This window comes from Rhamphochromis longiceps, linkage group LG4, assembly GCF_057381845.1.
Source record: "Rhamphochromis longiceps isolate RC_006_pf linkage group LG4, R_longiceps_female_GT1.1, whole genome shotgun sequence".
NCBI classification, from domain to species: domain Eukaryota; kingdom Metazoa; phylum Chordata; class Actinopteri; order Cichliformes; family Cichlidae; genus Rhamphochromis; species Rhamphochromis longiceps.
Window position 1 is genome coordinate 34,797,442 of NC_140560.1, and position 14,184 is coordinate 34,811,625.

General features: G+C 41.4%; 1 protein-coding gene across 2 annotated transcripts; it reads left to right on the forward strand.

Annotated features, from left to right (window-relative positions):
- The first annotated feature begins 622 nt into the window (after nucleotides 1-622).
- map2k4a (mitogen-activated protein kinase kinase 4a) lies at nucleotides 623-13,537 on the forward strand. Of its 2 annotated transcripts, XM_085404724.1 has the most exons (13): nucleotides 623-1,157; nucleotides 1,994-2,029; nucleotides 2,938-2,970; nucleotides 6,578-6,680; nucleotides 6,770-6,944; nucleotides 7,042-7,161; nucleotides 7,256-7,375; nucleotides 7,468-7,519; nucleotides 7,601-7,728; nucleotides 11,449-11,526; nucleotides 12,348-12,496; nucleotides 12,639-12,684; nucleotides 12,783-13,537. In XM_085404724.1, exons 1-13 carry the CDS (start codon nucleotides 1,031-1,033, stop codon nucleotides 12,894-12,896), a joined length of 1,281 nt encoding a protein of 426 aa, XP_085260850.1. In that variant the 5' UTR covers nucleotides 623-1,030; the 3' UTR covers nucleotides 12,897-13,537. The 2 variants fall into 2 exon arrangements, with proteins under 2 accessions (XP_085260850.1, XP_085260851.1); XM_085404725.1 differs by lacking the exon at nucleotides 2,938-2,970 and having other exon boundaries at nucleotides 629-1,157.
- The last annotated feature ends 647 nt before the right edge of the window (nucleotides 13,538-14,184 follow it).

A 14,184-nucleotide genomic window follows, 5' to 3' on the forward strand; every position in this document is an offset into this window, starting at 1 on the left:
TGATCAAATCCGATTTTTTTTGTCTGCTTGTTCACACTACAGATAAAATGCGAACGCGCTCTAGTGTGAACGCTCAAAGCGGCCCGCATGCGCAAAAGAAGATGTCACACAACGCGCTGTTTAGACCCAGACCAAACAGTATTGTTTGACTGATGGCCCTTAATATAAAGACTTCGGACTTTACGTTTCCCAATTTTTACTTTAAGTTATTTTGTTATTTACATAATAATGTAAATAACCTAATAATGATCCTTATTGCTGTTTTAGAGAGGAGCGGTGCTTCAAAGGATAGCTGCAGATTTCTGTCAGAATCTGCAGATTATACAGTACAAATAAAATGTTCACGTTGTCTTCCCAACAGTTTCACTGACATCTACACTGGATGGCCAGGAAGCGTTCGCGATGTCTTCTCAGGCGCTTCTCCGGTGCTGATAATTGGCGTCTGTCTTGTGTCAGTGACGTAAAAGACGGATTTAATGCGACATGACCGTTCAAACAGCAGTCGCTTTCTAAAACATCGGATATGTATCGGATTCAGTACCACATACGAAAGTGACCCAGATCGGATTTGAAAATATCGGATTTGTGCCGTTCACACTGTCATACCATGATCGGATATGGGTCGCATAGGGTCAAAAAAATCGGATTTGGTGCGCTTTCGCCTGCAGTGTGAGAACGTCAGGGATAATGAATTATTTATCGACGCATTTCATGTTGGCACTGTTAGCCCTCCAAACAGTGGGTGTTGACATGTCCGTGTCATTTGGTCAGCTGATTGCGGGTCGTAAAGCCTCTGGGATAGCCAGTTTAGTTAGCCTAGCTGGCTGTATGTTTGTTTTTTTTAACGTTGGTACAAAGGTGGCCTTTAACGTAGCCCTGACGTTTTAAAAAGCTGTAGCAATTTACGGCATTTCAAGCGCCGCTGCCTGCCTTTTTTTGCGGCTGTTAGCCTAGCAACGGTTAGAGTGGCCGTGGGGAAGGGAGTGAAGTTGCTCTCCGAGTCTCTGCATTGCAGCTCCGGGTGCTGCTGATGGAATTCAAACACACAACAATGGCGACTCCCAGCCCTAACAACTCAACAACACCCAGCAGCAACAACGCAGGAGCACACCAGCAGTCCCAGTCCCAGCACATTACCACCATGAGCAGCATGCAGGGTAAGTGGGAGGCGGTGGGAAAATATTCTGGTGAAGCTGGAGGAGGAGGGGAGGGCTCACATTCTGCTGCAGTGAAGGTTAACGTTAGCAAGGCTAGCCGTGGGAGGCTCAGGCTACTCCCAGGACTGAAAAACATTCCCAAGGGAGCGGACTAGCATCCCCTCTCAGACAGGAGAGCTGTTATTGCCGAGTTCCCCAATTGGAAAAATAATCAATTTATTATTTCTTTGCTAACGAGTTAAATGTCCTTGTTACCATTTTTTGGTGTTTTATTGCCCCGTTGCATCCTGTTTTTCTATTGCCTGGACATAATCTCGCCAAGTCCCATTACAAAAACAGGCAATTTTAGCTAGCGGTGATATTTCTTTATCGTACATAAACCTATTAAAATATTTATGTTGGTAAATAACACAGACAGTGGAGGGACATTGTTCAGCTTAGATTAGAGCAGTGTTTCTGAATGCACTTGGGTTGCAGCACTCTTGACATTCAAGATGATCTTCCACACGTACACGGTGGCTTGCACCTCAGTTATGTTAGTGTTACGTAGGCTGACTTTATCAAAACGCCCAACGATTAAGATTTTCTCAGAAGTATTTGCTGTACGTTGATGGAAATAACGTAAGTTAAATAGCTGGATTCGTTATTGGAGTTTAGTTATATTGGATGCATTATTTGCAGATCTATTAAGCAGCAGGTTTATGCAACTCAGTGCAGCACATCTCCATACTTGCTTGTGCAGACAGTAGTGAAGGCTTTCTCAGCACCACCACACGAAAATGCTCTTTACCTATGCTGTGGTTTTTGTACAAACAGTCTCTCATTTTAACTTTCAGAGTCCAACACCTGCTGGAGATGTCAGAGTGAAACAGGTAGCTACACATTTCCTTGACTTAGTAGAGTCAGATAAGCAGATGACTTTAAAAATACAGTGTTTAATCTGGATAGTAAATTCTTGGGAAAATGAAACAGCTATTACATACTCTGATTTAGAAAATAAATCTCACAATATACTGATGTAAGAATCCCTGAATCATGAAGGTGAATATTGCTTGATTGGAATTAGGTGTATTTCACTTTAATGTAATCAGTGTAAATGAGATGCATGCATTTTTCAGCCCTCGTAGATGTCACAATAATAAACTTTATGCCACTTTAATTAAGCCTAACGTTAGCGATAACATAACCTTCAAGTGCTTTGATTGTTTAATTTTTATATTTACATTTACGTCACGTAATCCTGTCTCTGTTTACTTTTCCCTGACTGTATTTCATCTTTCATTTTAATGCTGCTAACTAACGATTCCTAACTCCTCCCGTGATGCTGATGGATGGTGAGCTGTCCTAAGAGGAAAAACAAAAGTGTTTTATTTATGTACACATTTGTTGTTGTTGTTGTTGTTGTTGTTTTTAAGTTCAAATAATTTCACGATCATAAGTCATGCTCGTTCCTTTTTAGTTTTACCTGCAGGCCATTTTTCCTTCTTCACTGACTGACACCTCATCCTGCTCCAAGTGCTTGGCTCATAAACATGCGTGCATGCCAGTGCATTGCCATTCAGGAAATGCATTTAACCTGCGATAGATGCACCCGAATGTTTGACAGCTCCGAAACTAAAGCCAGGGCAGTTTTTGTAAATTGCTTCTCGGGCTTTTGAGTTGTTGGGATGTCAAAGTCAAAACTGACAAAGTAGTAGTCTATCTCTTGAGGTATATAACACAGGCTGGCATATGGAAGGTGAAATATAATAAAAATAAAAAGCTGTCTTCTCACCTCTAGGGTTTCAGATAAACCTGTCTGGAGCTCCCCCAAGTAAGCCAAATCTCTTTTGCTTCAGCACCAACAGTTCTCATCCCTTTGTTTCTGCCTGACAGTCTGGTATGGGGGAGTCTGTCCTGCTGTTCTTCACTAATCTGAGTCAAAACTTCTGATGGGTTCAAGTAGGCTTGTGCCGGTACCTGATGCTTTTAATATGACCTTTTCAGATATCAGGATATATCAGGCTACAGACGCATGCAGTTATAGAAATGTTGTTTGTTTTGTCCACGTCAGGATTTTTGTGCTGCGCAAAAATACTTTTATTTTTATTTTTTTGTCAGACACACTTCCAGGAAAAGCGTGTCTGTTCTCGTCGGCACAAGCCTAAAATTCAGAGCTTCCATTGATATTTTGGCACGAGATCTCTCAACGGACCCCCCTCTCCCCCTTCTGCCAACCAAAGAAACACCAGTTTAAAAAGTGCAATGGAAGCTCTACCTGGCTGGTTTTCAGTGTGCAACTAACCAGCATAAGTAGTGCCTGTATAAGTGTTGTGTGTTACTTTTTTTTCCCTCCCCTTGGCATTGGTGCACTCCAGCATAGCCCTTTCTTGTCGAGACAAGGTACGCACACTGTGAAGTTGTCATTTCACACAACTTCTTCCATTGAAACCTAGTGGAATTTCAGCACTCGCATTCCTGTGGTATTTTGGGTGGAGTGAGCTGTCCTTCGATTCAAGGTGAAATCAGAGCAGTTGGCCTGAGGAGCATGTTTCCCAATATATATTTCATTTTATTTTTTTCTTTCTTACATCCCCCCCCCCCACCACCCCCCTTCATGTTTATCTTTGGGTTGGTCTGTTTGCATTGTAAGTGGAGGTGGTTTAAGCAGCATGCTGGATTTCTGTCTCTGCATCAACGTCAGTGTCTGGGTATTTTTTCATCTACTGTTGACATGCTTTGGAAATTTGAGTCTTTAAATTCTTAGTTTTGCACAAAGCCAGATGGTAATGCAAGTTATGATTATGAGAAACATAAACAGTGACATGATCATTTCTCACTGGTTTTTGTGCCTAGTTTGCATTCATCTGCTATTTTATTTGGTCTGTACAGCCAAACGGTCCAATCTAGCAGTCCTGCAGTAAATCCTCCTCTTTATAGTACCCGCTACGACTCCTACCAACTGCGTGAGGAGCTGTAGGGGTTTGGTTACTTGCGGATTGAGTGGAGGCCCTTGTCGTCTGGTCCACGGCTGCCCTGACTGGTGTTAGGGACATGGAACGCCACCCCTCTTATGAAGAAAGAAGCTAGAGCTTGTGTATGAGGTCTGTCGCATCCAACTGCAGATTGAGGGTCGTCTGGGAGTGTCTGGCAGAGTCTCCAATTGGGGAAAACTTATTCTTAGGCCATGTTCTGCTGTTGTGGCCCCCTAGACCCAGAGTTGAAAGGTGCTGTCATCCAATGGATCTTGGTTATTTTGTGTCTTTGGTCTCTGGAGAATGTCGTAGGTAACAGAGGACCAGATGACTTTGGATTTAACTCAAGGATGCATTGTACCTACAGGTTTTTCTATTATTTAGGCCACCACATTTATATCAGTACCTGCAGATCAAACACCTGTGTAAAGCAATAACATAGATTTCCCTGAAATCATCTTCATTCTTTCACTTTTAAGGTGTTGTTTTTTTTAAAGATTATTATACATCATCAAGTGTCATCATGGAGATATCAGATTTACTTTGAAAAGCCCCGCCTCTTTACTATGTATGAGTTGTAAATTATAAAGATGCATACCCATTATATTACCAGGACTGATTGGTTTTTCTGTTGTTTGATGTACCCTGATTGTTTTGATGAGGCAACATTGAGTGCTTAGAACAGCTGTCTGAACGACCTTCACGAGGGAGGATTTTTTTGCAGGACTGCTCAAGTAGATCGTTTCAGTTTTAGCTAATGATACTAAACTGGCAACTGACTGTACACCAGTATCAGCCTGCTTGCAGTTGAGTCAGTGAGGTTGCTCCACTCACTTATTTATTTGCATTTTTTTGATTAAAGTAGATTTATTCAAAAAGAGATTCATTCACTTGTTTTTCCAAGTAAACTTTTTAGTGTTATTATCAGATTTTTTTTTTTTTGTCCATTTCCTCAAAAATCACAAAAAATACAAACATTAGGAAAGTGCGCTGATCTTTTAATCAAGATAACTCATTGCCTTCTGTTTGTTACTCAGTCATGCTTACGTGTCTAGTCAGCCAGGAAAAACCCCGTCTGGATTTCAACATGGAAATATTACAAGATTGTCTGCTTCCCGTACAAAGACAATCTAGTACTCCAAATCTATAAAACTTCTGACTTTAGAATGCATCTTATCGGACCCACCATGTTTTTCTTTTTAATTCCATTATTATGAGCTTTATGAAAAATGTGGTTGGGTGAGGGTTGTATTGTTCCCATGAAAAGACCAAAGTAACTGACTGAGCTGTCAGCAAACCTGAATAGAAATAAAAACGTCCTGTGTTTTTATCGGTTTCCCAAAAGCTACAGCCAGTGTGGTTTTAAGCAGACATTATTTAAACTGGAAAAGTTGTACGTTTGTTGGGGACTGTTTTCATTGGTGGATTAATCCCATTTTAATCCAATAAACTCCAATATGTGTGTTCATGCTAATGCTGTTGTGCAGTTTGAGACTGCATATCTCTATCGGGGATGAAAATTCTCTCTGCAGCATGCCTGAATTGAATCCCTGGATGCAGAAGGATATTGAAGACAGATTTGTTTACCTCTGTCTTCATGTTCCAGTTGGTAACAACATCCATGTGACTAGAAGCATGTGACCTCAGGTGGTGCTTTTTGCATTGTTGTCTGATGAAGATGAATGCAATAAATCTGTAAAACTGGGGCCCTGCAGTTCATGAAGTTTGAATTCTTTTAATTTTGTTGAGAACCTCAAGATGGTGACATTAGACTTTTTCCAAATTATCATTAATATTTATTTTCTTTTTTTCCCCTTCTACCTTGTTCTGCGGAGAGTTCTTCCTTTTGAAAGGGAGTTTTTCCTTCTCACTGTCACCAAGTGCTTGCTCACAGGGGGTCGTCTGAAGACCGTTGTTGTGATTTAAAGCTACATAAAGAAAATTGAATGGAATAGGTTTTCTTATAATATTGAGATTTGCATTTAGGCAATCGTGAAGAACCCTTTCAAAAGTTTCTGGATGTGGATTGAATCCACAGCGCAGTGGTTCGAACCTCACTGCAAGAACGAAGAAAATGGATGAATGGACTGAATCCAGAAAGTAATAAAGAATGTCATGGAACAGAAATGCTACACCGCTCACAAACTCATCTCTTTGGTCTTTTCATGGGGTAGCTAAGTTTAGAAAAATTGGCGAAATTACCAACAATATGTTCGAAGGCTTGCGGATGAGTATTTTTGTAAATATGCAGGTGTTGCAGAGGTTGCCAGTTCCCATCCCAATAATCTATAAAAAGCATGTCATCTATAGATTTCAGGAGGTTGGGATGCATTTAATCATCTGCCCAGTCCTTGTGTTGCCTCATTTCATGGTTGGTATCGTTTTCAATCACTGATCATTCGGAGCTGTCGTGTGGGATGAGTTTGGTCGTTTCATCGGCGTTTGATTCATGTTTCTCTCGCTCAGGTAAACGTAAAGCCCTGAAGCTGAACTTTGCCAATCCTCCCATCAAACCCATGACTAGATTCACACTGAACACGGCCGGGCCGCCCTTCCAGAACCCTCACATGTGAGTGAGCTTTCCCCCAGGCTTGTCTGTTAATGTAGTTCATCCAGTTTCTCGTTATTTTGGCCGGCTCTTTCTTTCTTCCCTCTCAGAGAGAGGCTGAGGACACACAGCATTGAGTCCTCGGGAAAATTGAAGATCTCCCCAGAGCAGCACTGGGACTTCACAGCCGAAGATCTCAAAGATCTGGGCGAGATCGGCCGAGGAGCTTACGGCTCCGTCAACAAGATGGTGCACAAGCCGAGTAACCAGATCATGGCGGTCAAGGTGATCATTGCCCTTTCTCTGTCTGAGCTAAAACTGAACACGGGAGCGATGTCTGTGAGTCTGTTTGATACGTATGGAAGCATTTTGTCATTTTCAGAGGATTCGATCAACAGTTGATGAGAGAGAACAGAAGCAGCTGTTGATGGACTTGGACGTGGTTATGAGAAGTAGTGATTGTCCTTACATCGTGCAGTTTTATGGTGCTCTGTTCAGAGAGGTGAAATGAAGTCACTTTGTTACAGAATGAACAATAATGTCTCACCTCAAAGGAAACAAGTGACTGAATATTCCTTGTTTGTTTGTTTTTTCAGGGGGACTGCTGGATTTGTATGGAACTTATGGCTACCTCGTTAGACAAATTTTACAAGTTTGTATATGGCTCATTAGATGATGTGATTCCAGAAGAAATATTAGGAAAAATAACTTTAGCTGTAAGTTTTTTGGACTTGAGTCTTCCTTATTTTATCCATATTAGAAGCCCGATTATCGTCTTGTTGTCCTAAACTGTTTTTGCATGTTACAGACTGTGAAGGCGCTTAACCACTTAAAAGAAAACTTGAAAATTATACACAGAGGTAAGAGGATACCTGACTTTCACCATTGTAATGCATTTGGATCATTGCGTGTCTTTTCACCAGCCGTGTCTCTTAACTCAGACATTAAGCCGTCAAACATCCTCCTGGACAGGAACGGCAACATAAAGCTGTGTGACTTTGGCATCAGCGGTCAGCTGGTGGACTCCATCGCCAAAACCAGAGATGCCGGTTGCAGACCGTACATGGCGGTGAGTAACAGGATGAGGTTACCGAAGTAGAGTTAGCCACAAATCGGCTTGAGTCCATTGAGCTTCATGGAAAATGACAGCTCTGACCAACCAGTATTTCAGTCACTGTCCACTTTATTTATCACCTGCTTATCCATGCTGTTACTCAGTGAACCAGCCATGTTCCAGTAGTGCCATCTACAATACCACAGCTTGAGTTAAACATTAGGATGGAGAAAATGTGTCGTCTAACGTTGGTCATTGTGTATTTCCATCATTCTTATGGAAGAAATTGTGGCTACTTGGAAAGAGCCAATAACATGAATTTCAGTGGTTAATGAAACATTAAAACAACATGTTTATAATCACTAGAAAAATTCAATAAAAAAAACAAAACACAAAATTGGCTCATTTTTGTGGCAATTTTACCTGAAAATCGGGTCTAAATGAGGTTTGAAAATCTTTGTTCCTGCTCATCTTAGAAGAGCTCTAAATAGAAACATGCTAAGATTTCTATTCAAGTCTTCTCCTTGTATAAAGACTCTGGTATCTCTGAAGCTGCTGATCTCTTGAAATTTTCACAGTAAGAGTCTAGTTCAGGACAGAGGTGGGTTAATGGGATGTTTAAAAAAAAAACCCCCAAAAAACAGCTAATTGGCTTTTGTGAAGCTCTCTGTATACCTGACTGCAGCACCATGAATAACTGAATAAACAAAGTGCCACCAGTAAAGTTGAATTTAAAGTGGCTGAGAAAGACCTTGTAATATACGCTACAAAATGCATTATGGGTAAATGATAGTTGGGGAGATTGGGGATGGGATAGACAATGAACCTTCACTGTGTGTTTTTCCTGCAAATTACCCATCTCGTAATAGACTCAGTTAACCATCTTCTAATGGCTGCTGCCATCGGGATAATGACGCGAGTCACGCGGCAACGATCGCTTCAAACAGGTTTCATAAACATCAGAGTCCCTGAAATGAGCTGAAGCACCTCTAGGTACTTATTTGAAGCATTAATTTCAATGATCACCAGAACATAAAACTGCACCGACTGCATTAAAAAGCTTTTTCTGCTTTCTAATAAAAAGTTTTGCTTCTTCCACAATTTTTTTTTTTTTGTAACCTGTGTTCAGCATATTTTGAGTGTGTTGTGCTGCTTAATTGGATCTGGTATTTAGTAGCACAGGGATGTGGTAGAATGGAGTCGATGCATGAAAGTGCAGCTGACAAAATCTGATAAATTGCAGAATTTTTGAAGCAGAGTCTCAAAGGTTTCTAGTGCCTCGTAGAATCCAAGAACTTAGCTGTTGAGTAGTTACAATGAGGACCAATCAACTATTAACTGGTTATTTTAAATAATTTCACTTATCAGTAAGAAGGTTACTGGTCTTGAATGTTCCTCCTGGGTTTTGTGCTGACTGTAAACGACAGACAGTCAGAGGTTACAACAGTTCAGCCTATTCTATCACATGAAGGTCTTAATGATAGTCTGTGCAGAGACACCATCCTCAATACCTGAAATCCTGTTAGAGGAGAAAAAATGAATTGTTTAAGAAACAGTCGAATATGTGTTTCTAAGGATTTTTAGTTCTTTATGAGACTTTAAGTAGAATATTTGGAGATCTGTTGCTATTATTTGGAAAAATTATTTAAAATGCTGATAAACATTTTTTTTAAATGTACAGGTCAAACATCTGACGATAAATAATCTGTCACATTGCTTTTTCTCATTAATCACACTGTGTGTCGTACACATGCTTGCGTGTGTGCATGCAACCAAAGCTTTCAAAGAGGTGATCTCATCATGACATCATCGCTTGAGGTTATTTTTGCCGCAGGGTTACGTCAGCTGGGGGGCACCTCCTTCTGACCCTCCGTACCTCCTAGCCCTCCTTGTCTCTCTGCAGCAGTTTCCATTCTAAATTTGGTTAGGCGATATTAGGACCCGGCGGTACGCGGCCTCCTCTGCACGCTCTCCGCTCTCCCAAAGGCCGCGGCAGGGCGCTTCATTCATGACTCTGTATGAACCAAGTTACCCGGGAGCTTCCCACGGCTGTGAGCTCAGCGTGCAGGAATCTCAGCTCCAGTTTCTGGTTTCCAGCTGGCACACACACCAGGTGTGTGACCGCCGTGCTGCTGGTTACTACAGGCTCAGTGACGTAGAAAAACAGACCTCGGTGCAGCTGGGAACAGAGCACACACTTTACCTCAGGCTATAGCCTGTACCGGATGCATGTGGATGTTGGACTTTAGAGGACCAGTAGCTCTTGTTCACAGCTGTTAGTGGTTCTGATAAAGTTTGTAATAATTTGGCTAATTTTCTATTTTTTCTGTAGATACTTAAAGTATTAAATTTGAACCAGTTTCTCTTTACTTTAGTAGTTTGGTTGTGGTTGTATCCAGCACAGTTATTCGGCTTTTACAGATTTGCTCAGAGCCTAATAAAGTTTGGTTTCTCAGGGTAAAGATGCAAATCTGATTACTGGAGAGGAAAATCCAGATATGAAAAAAAAATGCTGTCTAATGATTTCTTCACTAACGTTATGTGCAGTGGTTGTGTAGACGAAGTCTTGGTAGATGCGTGCAGCCTCTTGCTGCAGCGCAGAGCGTCCCACTCAGCTGGGTGACATCAGCCTCTAATTCAGGCCTGTAAATGGGCCAGCGAGGTGCCTCCTCCTCTCAGTGCTGCAGCAGGAGATCTCTGCAGCTCTCTGACGCACTTTGCTCCCGTGTCTGTTCTGCGGCTCTGAGACAAAGTGAAGGTTGATAATGTCAGAAGAAGCCTCGCAAGGCAGGAAGGAGGCAGCGAGCTGATGAACCTCAGAGCTGATGGCATGTCGTTGTGCAGGCGGAAGCATGCCCAGAGGCGATGAGCTGGTTTAGTGCTCTTAGGGCTAGCTGTTGGTTTTGGAAGCACAGATTTCTTTCTTACCATCTTGTGTGCAACTTAAAATGCAAGAGAAACACTTGGGTTAGATCCTAAAATCCAAACTAAAGTAATCCTTTGTTCTTTCCTTGCACTGTGGAGGTTGTGGGCTTTCTTTCTGTTAACGCTGAGGAAGAAAGGGTGTGCAGTTTTAAACCGAACACTCACAGTGACCTCTGGTGTCTAAAGCCTGCAGCACAGTTATTGCATTATAGGGGCAAACCTTTCCAACCTGGGAGGTGATTCAAAGCTGCGTTAACGCCTTTTCTAAGACTCCAAGACACACGCTGTTTATCTCTTATGGTCAGAGCATAAGCCTGCTCAGGAGCTGTCTCAGCAGTTCAACAGCATAGATGCATCATCTCAGAACATTAATTCACTAATGTACTTGCTAATATGTTAGTGATTCAGACTGTTTTTATCTTTAATGAACACACGTGTGGTTTATAGCAGCGGTCCCGTTTGGTACCGGGCCGCGAGAGATGAGGCTCGGGTGTGAAATTTATGGTTTTCGGGGGTTTTTATCATTACTTGTTTAATCGTTTTTATCGTTAACTCTGTTTCCCTGGGTATTTTCCTGTGTGTTATGAATAAATGTTCTTTTTTTTGGTTCCCGGTACTGGTTTTATTTTGTTGTATTTATCCGTCCGTGAAAATATTGTTGGACATAAACTGATCCGTGGCGCAAAAAAGGTTGGGGACCACTGGTTTGTAGTTTGTTTCCATCACTAAAAACCCCTGATGAGCTTTTCTTTTCCTTGAAAACCAGTGTTCAATTTAAAGGTGCTTGCTTCGTCCTGTTTCTGTTGTCAGCCGGAGAGAATAGACCCCAGCGCGTCCCGGCAAGGTTACGATGTCCGCTCAGATGTCTGGAGTTTGGGAATCACACTGGTGAGTTTCAGCTCTTCTTACGTCTCTTCAGGTCCTGAAAGAACCTGGACAAATGACTGTGGAAATTGTATTACATATTTTGCATGTTGTTCTTTTGGTCTAGAAACTGAAGCACAGGAACGTGTACAGAGGGCATCGTTGCAACAAATCCCTATTGAAGGCAGAGTCAGCCTTAAGCTTTGGGGGGGTTCCCCAAAAAATCAACAAATACTTTAACAAGACTTAAATTTCTCGCAAACTGAATATTAAACTGTTAGATACAGTTTAAAACAACAGTGGTGACTGGTTTTGGTAATGTGGCAGACTTGTTCTAAAAGCAGTCTTCTTGGATTACATCTCGTATGGTGGTACACTGGTTGGCATCCTAACCTCACAATAAGAGGGTTCTGGATTCACATGCAGGCTGCACGTTCTCCCTCTGCTTGCACAGGCTTCTCTGTACTCGGTGCTCCAGCTTCTTCACACTGCACCTTCAGCACACACAGACCAGAACAAAGGAAGAAAAGCCAATCGCTGAAAGCCTCATGGTTTCCAGAGACGGCGCGACCTTTCTTTTATTAGGCCCATGATGACAGTGCATACAGTATGAGCAATAAACCTGCACTATAATCATTGTTGGAGGTCTGAAGTTCACCTTTAAACCGTTAGCACATTTAAATATAGTGTGGAGTAGCACCTCTGCTCTCTTCTCTAAACAAAGATGCTTTATGCAGTAAATGTTTATTAAGAAATAAAGCAATCTGCAGAAAATGTTGGGATTTACGCCATATTTGTAGTTTTCCGCTCTCAGTGTGCTTGAACTTTAATGCTATGTGTTTCAGTATGAGCTGGCCACGGGACGGTTTCCCTACCCAAAGTGGAACAGTGTGTTTGATCAGCTGACCCAAGTGGTGAGAGGAGACCCGCCGCAACTCAGCAACTCGGAGGAGAGGCGCTTCTCCCCCAAATTCATCGCCTTTGTCAATGTGTGGTAAGAAATACCTCCATAGACAAGAATTTCTGTCTCTTTGTAGTCTGTGCTGTGTTCTCTTCTGCCCCCCGGTGGATTAATCACCGAACTGCACCCTCCCGTAATTTAACACCTCTGCTTTCTTTCTCATCTTCGTCTCAAGCCTTACAAAGGATGAATCAAAAAGGCCAAAGTACAAAGAGCTGCTGGTGAGTTCATGTTAAGTCACCCTAACCTTTCATGTTTTTCTTTTTCTTCTAGGAGTTTGAGTTAATGTAATAATTTGTTTCTTTTTAATCCACCTCAGAGAGATCCGTTCATTCAGATGTATGAGGAGCGCTCAGTCGACGTAGCCGGTTACGTCTGCAGGATCATGGATCAGATGCCGGCCTCTCCCAGCTCCCCCATGTATATGGACTGATAGCAAGATGAAACAGGAACTCATCCATAAATATAAACCACTCTGCAATGACAGCATCAAAAAGAGATAACTAAGTAATTAAAAAAAAAAAAAAAAAAGTCCTTGTGTAAATTTGCTCGGTCCCATTATTGCAGTGTTAAAAAGAGAATTGTAAAGCCTAAAAAAGAAAAGAAAAAAAAAAGCACCACGTGCAGTAAAAGTGGTGTCCTTTCAGTCATTTCTGTATATTAACACACTTCTGTTTCTTTCTTGTTCACAAACGCACAGACGCACAGTCACCTAAATATTAATAGCAGCTGAATCAGTCAATCAATCATGACTCATCCTGATCAGGATACATCTCAGTGATTTAGTAACAGTGATTTTAAAGAGAGGAGAAAAAAAACCCCTGGAACTTGTATTTATAGAACCAAAAATCGTGGAGACTCTTCGACATACTGGAATTATGCTCTTTGTGAAATGTTCCCACCTCTTCATGTAACGAAAGCATCGTGTTTGGTATCTTAATGGAACTGTGCTTCTCTGGGTATAAAGCAGTTTAAAAGTGTTGGTAGTCAGTCATGTTGGACCCGCAGTCCACTCAGTGCTCGCTGTGCAGTGGACTCTAAGCTGATTTATGAATAAAGAGAGAGAAGGTTAAAGGTGTGTTTTGCCTCTTTACTCTTACGGTGTCTGTTCTGCCTGGATCCAGGTGACCTGCACCTGCAAAAAGGCAGCTATTTAAGGAGAAAAATGTAATATATTAAATTATGCCATGTGCCATACAATTCCTAGTGAATCTAGAAAAGCACAAAACGTTCAGATGCTCAGACTATGACTGTGATTTAAACAACTTTTTGATGTGTACAAATACTGTTAACTACTTCTTCTAGCTGTTTACTTGTAATTGTGTTGGTTCATACTGTAGTTTAACTTTAGGAGTTTAATGGGGTGGTAGTGATATTATTGACATGTATGCAAAACCTAAAGTAGTGGCGAAACATACAGTAACAGGCACTGGGTGGAACAAAGAGTCACAAGAAACTACTTTTTGTCTTTCCAGTTTAGAACAATTATGTTCTTAGAACTAGTATGGATTGCTCATATTTCAGTGGTAGATTAACTGATGCAAGATCTCCAGGGCTGAAAGTGTTGCAGTGATTTTTTTTTTTTTCTTGGTCACTTTGGGAACATAACCAGGTCGCATGCAGATAATCAGATATCAGCAAAGTATCAGGAACCCTGAAACCCATATTGTGTGTAGTTTATATTATGTAACATGAGCTTTATGTAAAAGTTTAATAATAAT

Excerpts from the sequence above, each read along its gene's own strand:
- map2k4a (XM_085404724.1), top strand. The coding sequence starts at position 1,031 with ATGGAATTCAAACACACAACAATGGCGACTCCCAGCCCTAACAACTCA. Across the intron at positions 1,158-1,993 it reads CACCATGAGCAGCATGCAGG|AGTCCAACACCTGCTGGAGA; the intron begins GTAAGTGGGAGG and ends TTTAACTTTCAG. Across the intron at positions 7,162-7,255 it reads ATGGTGCTCTGTTCAGAGAG|GGGGACTGCTGGATTTGTAT; the intron begins GTGAAATGAAGT and ends TTGTTTTTTCAG.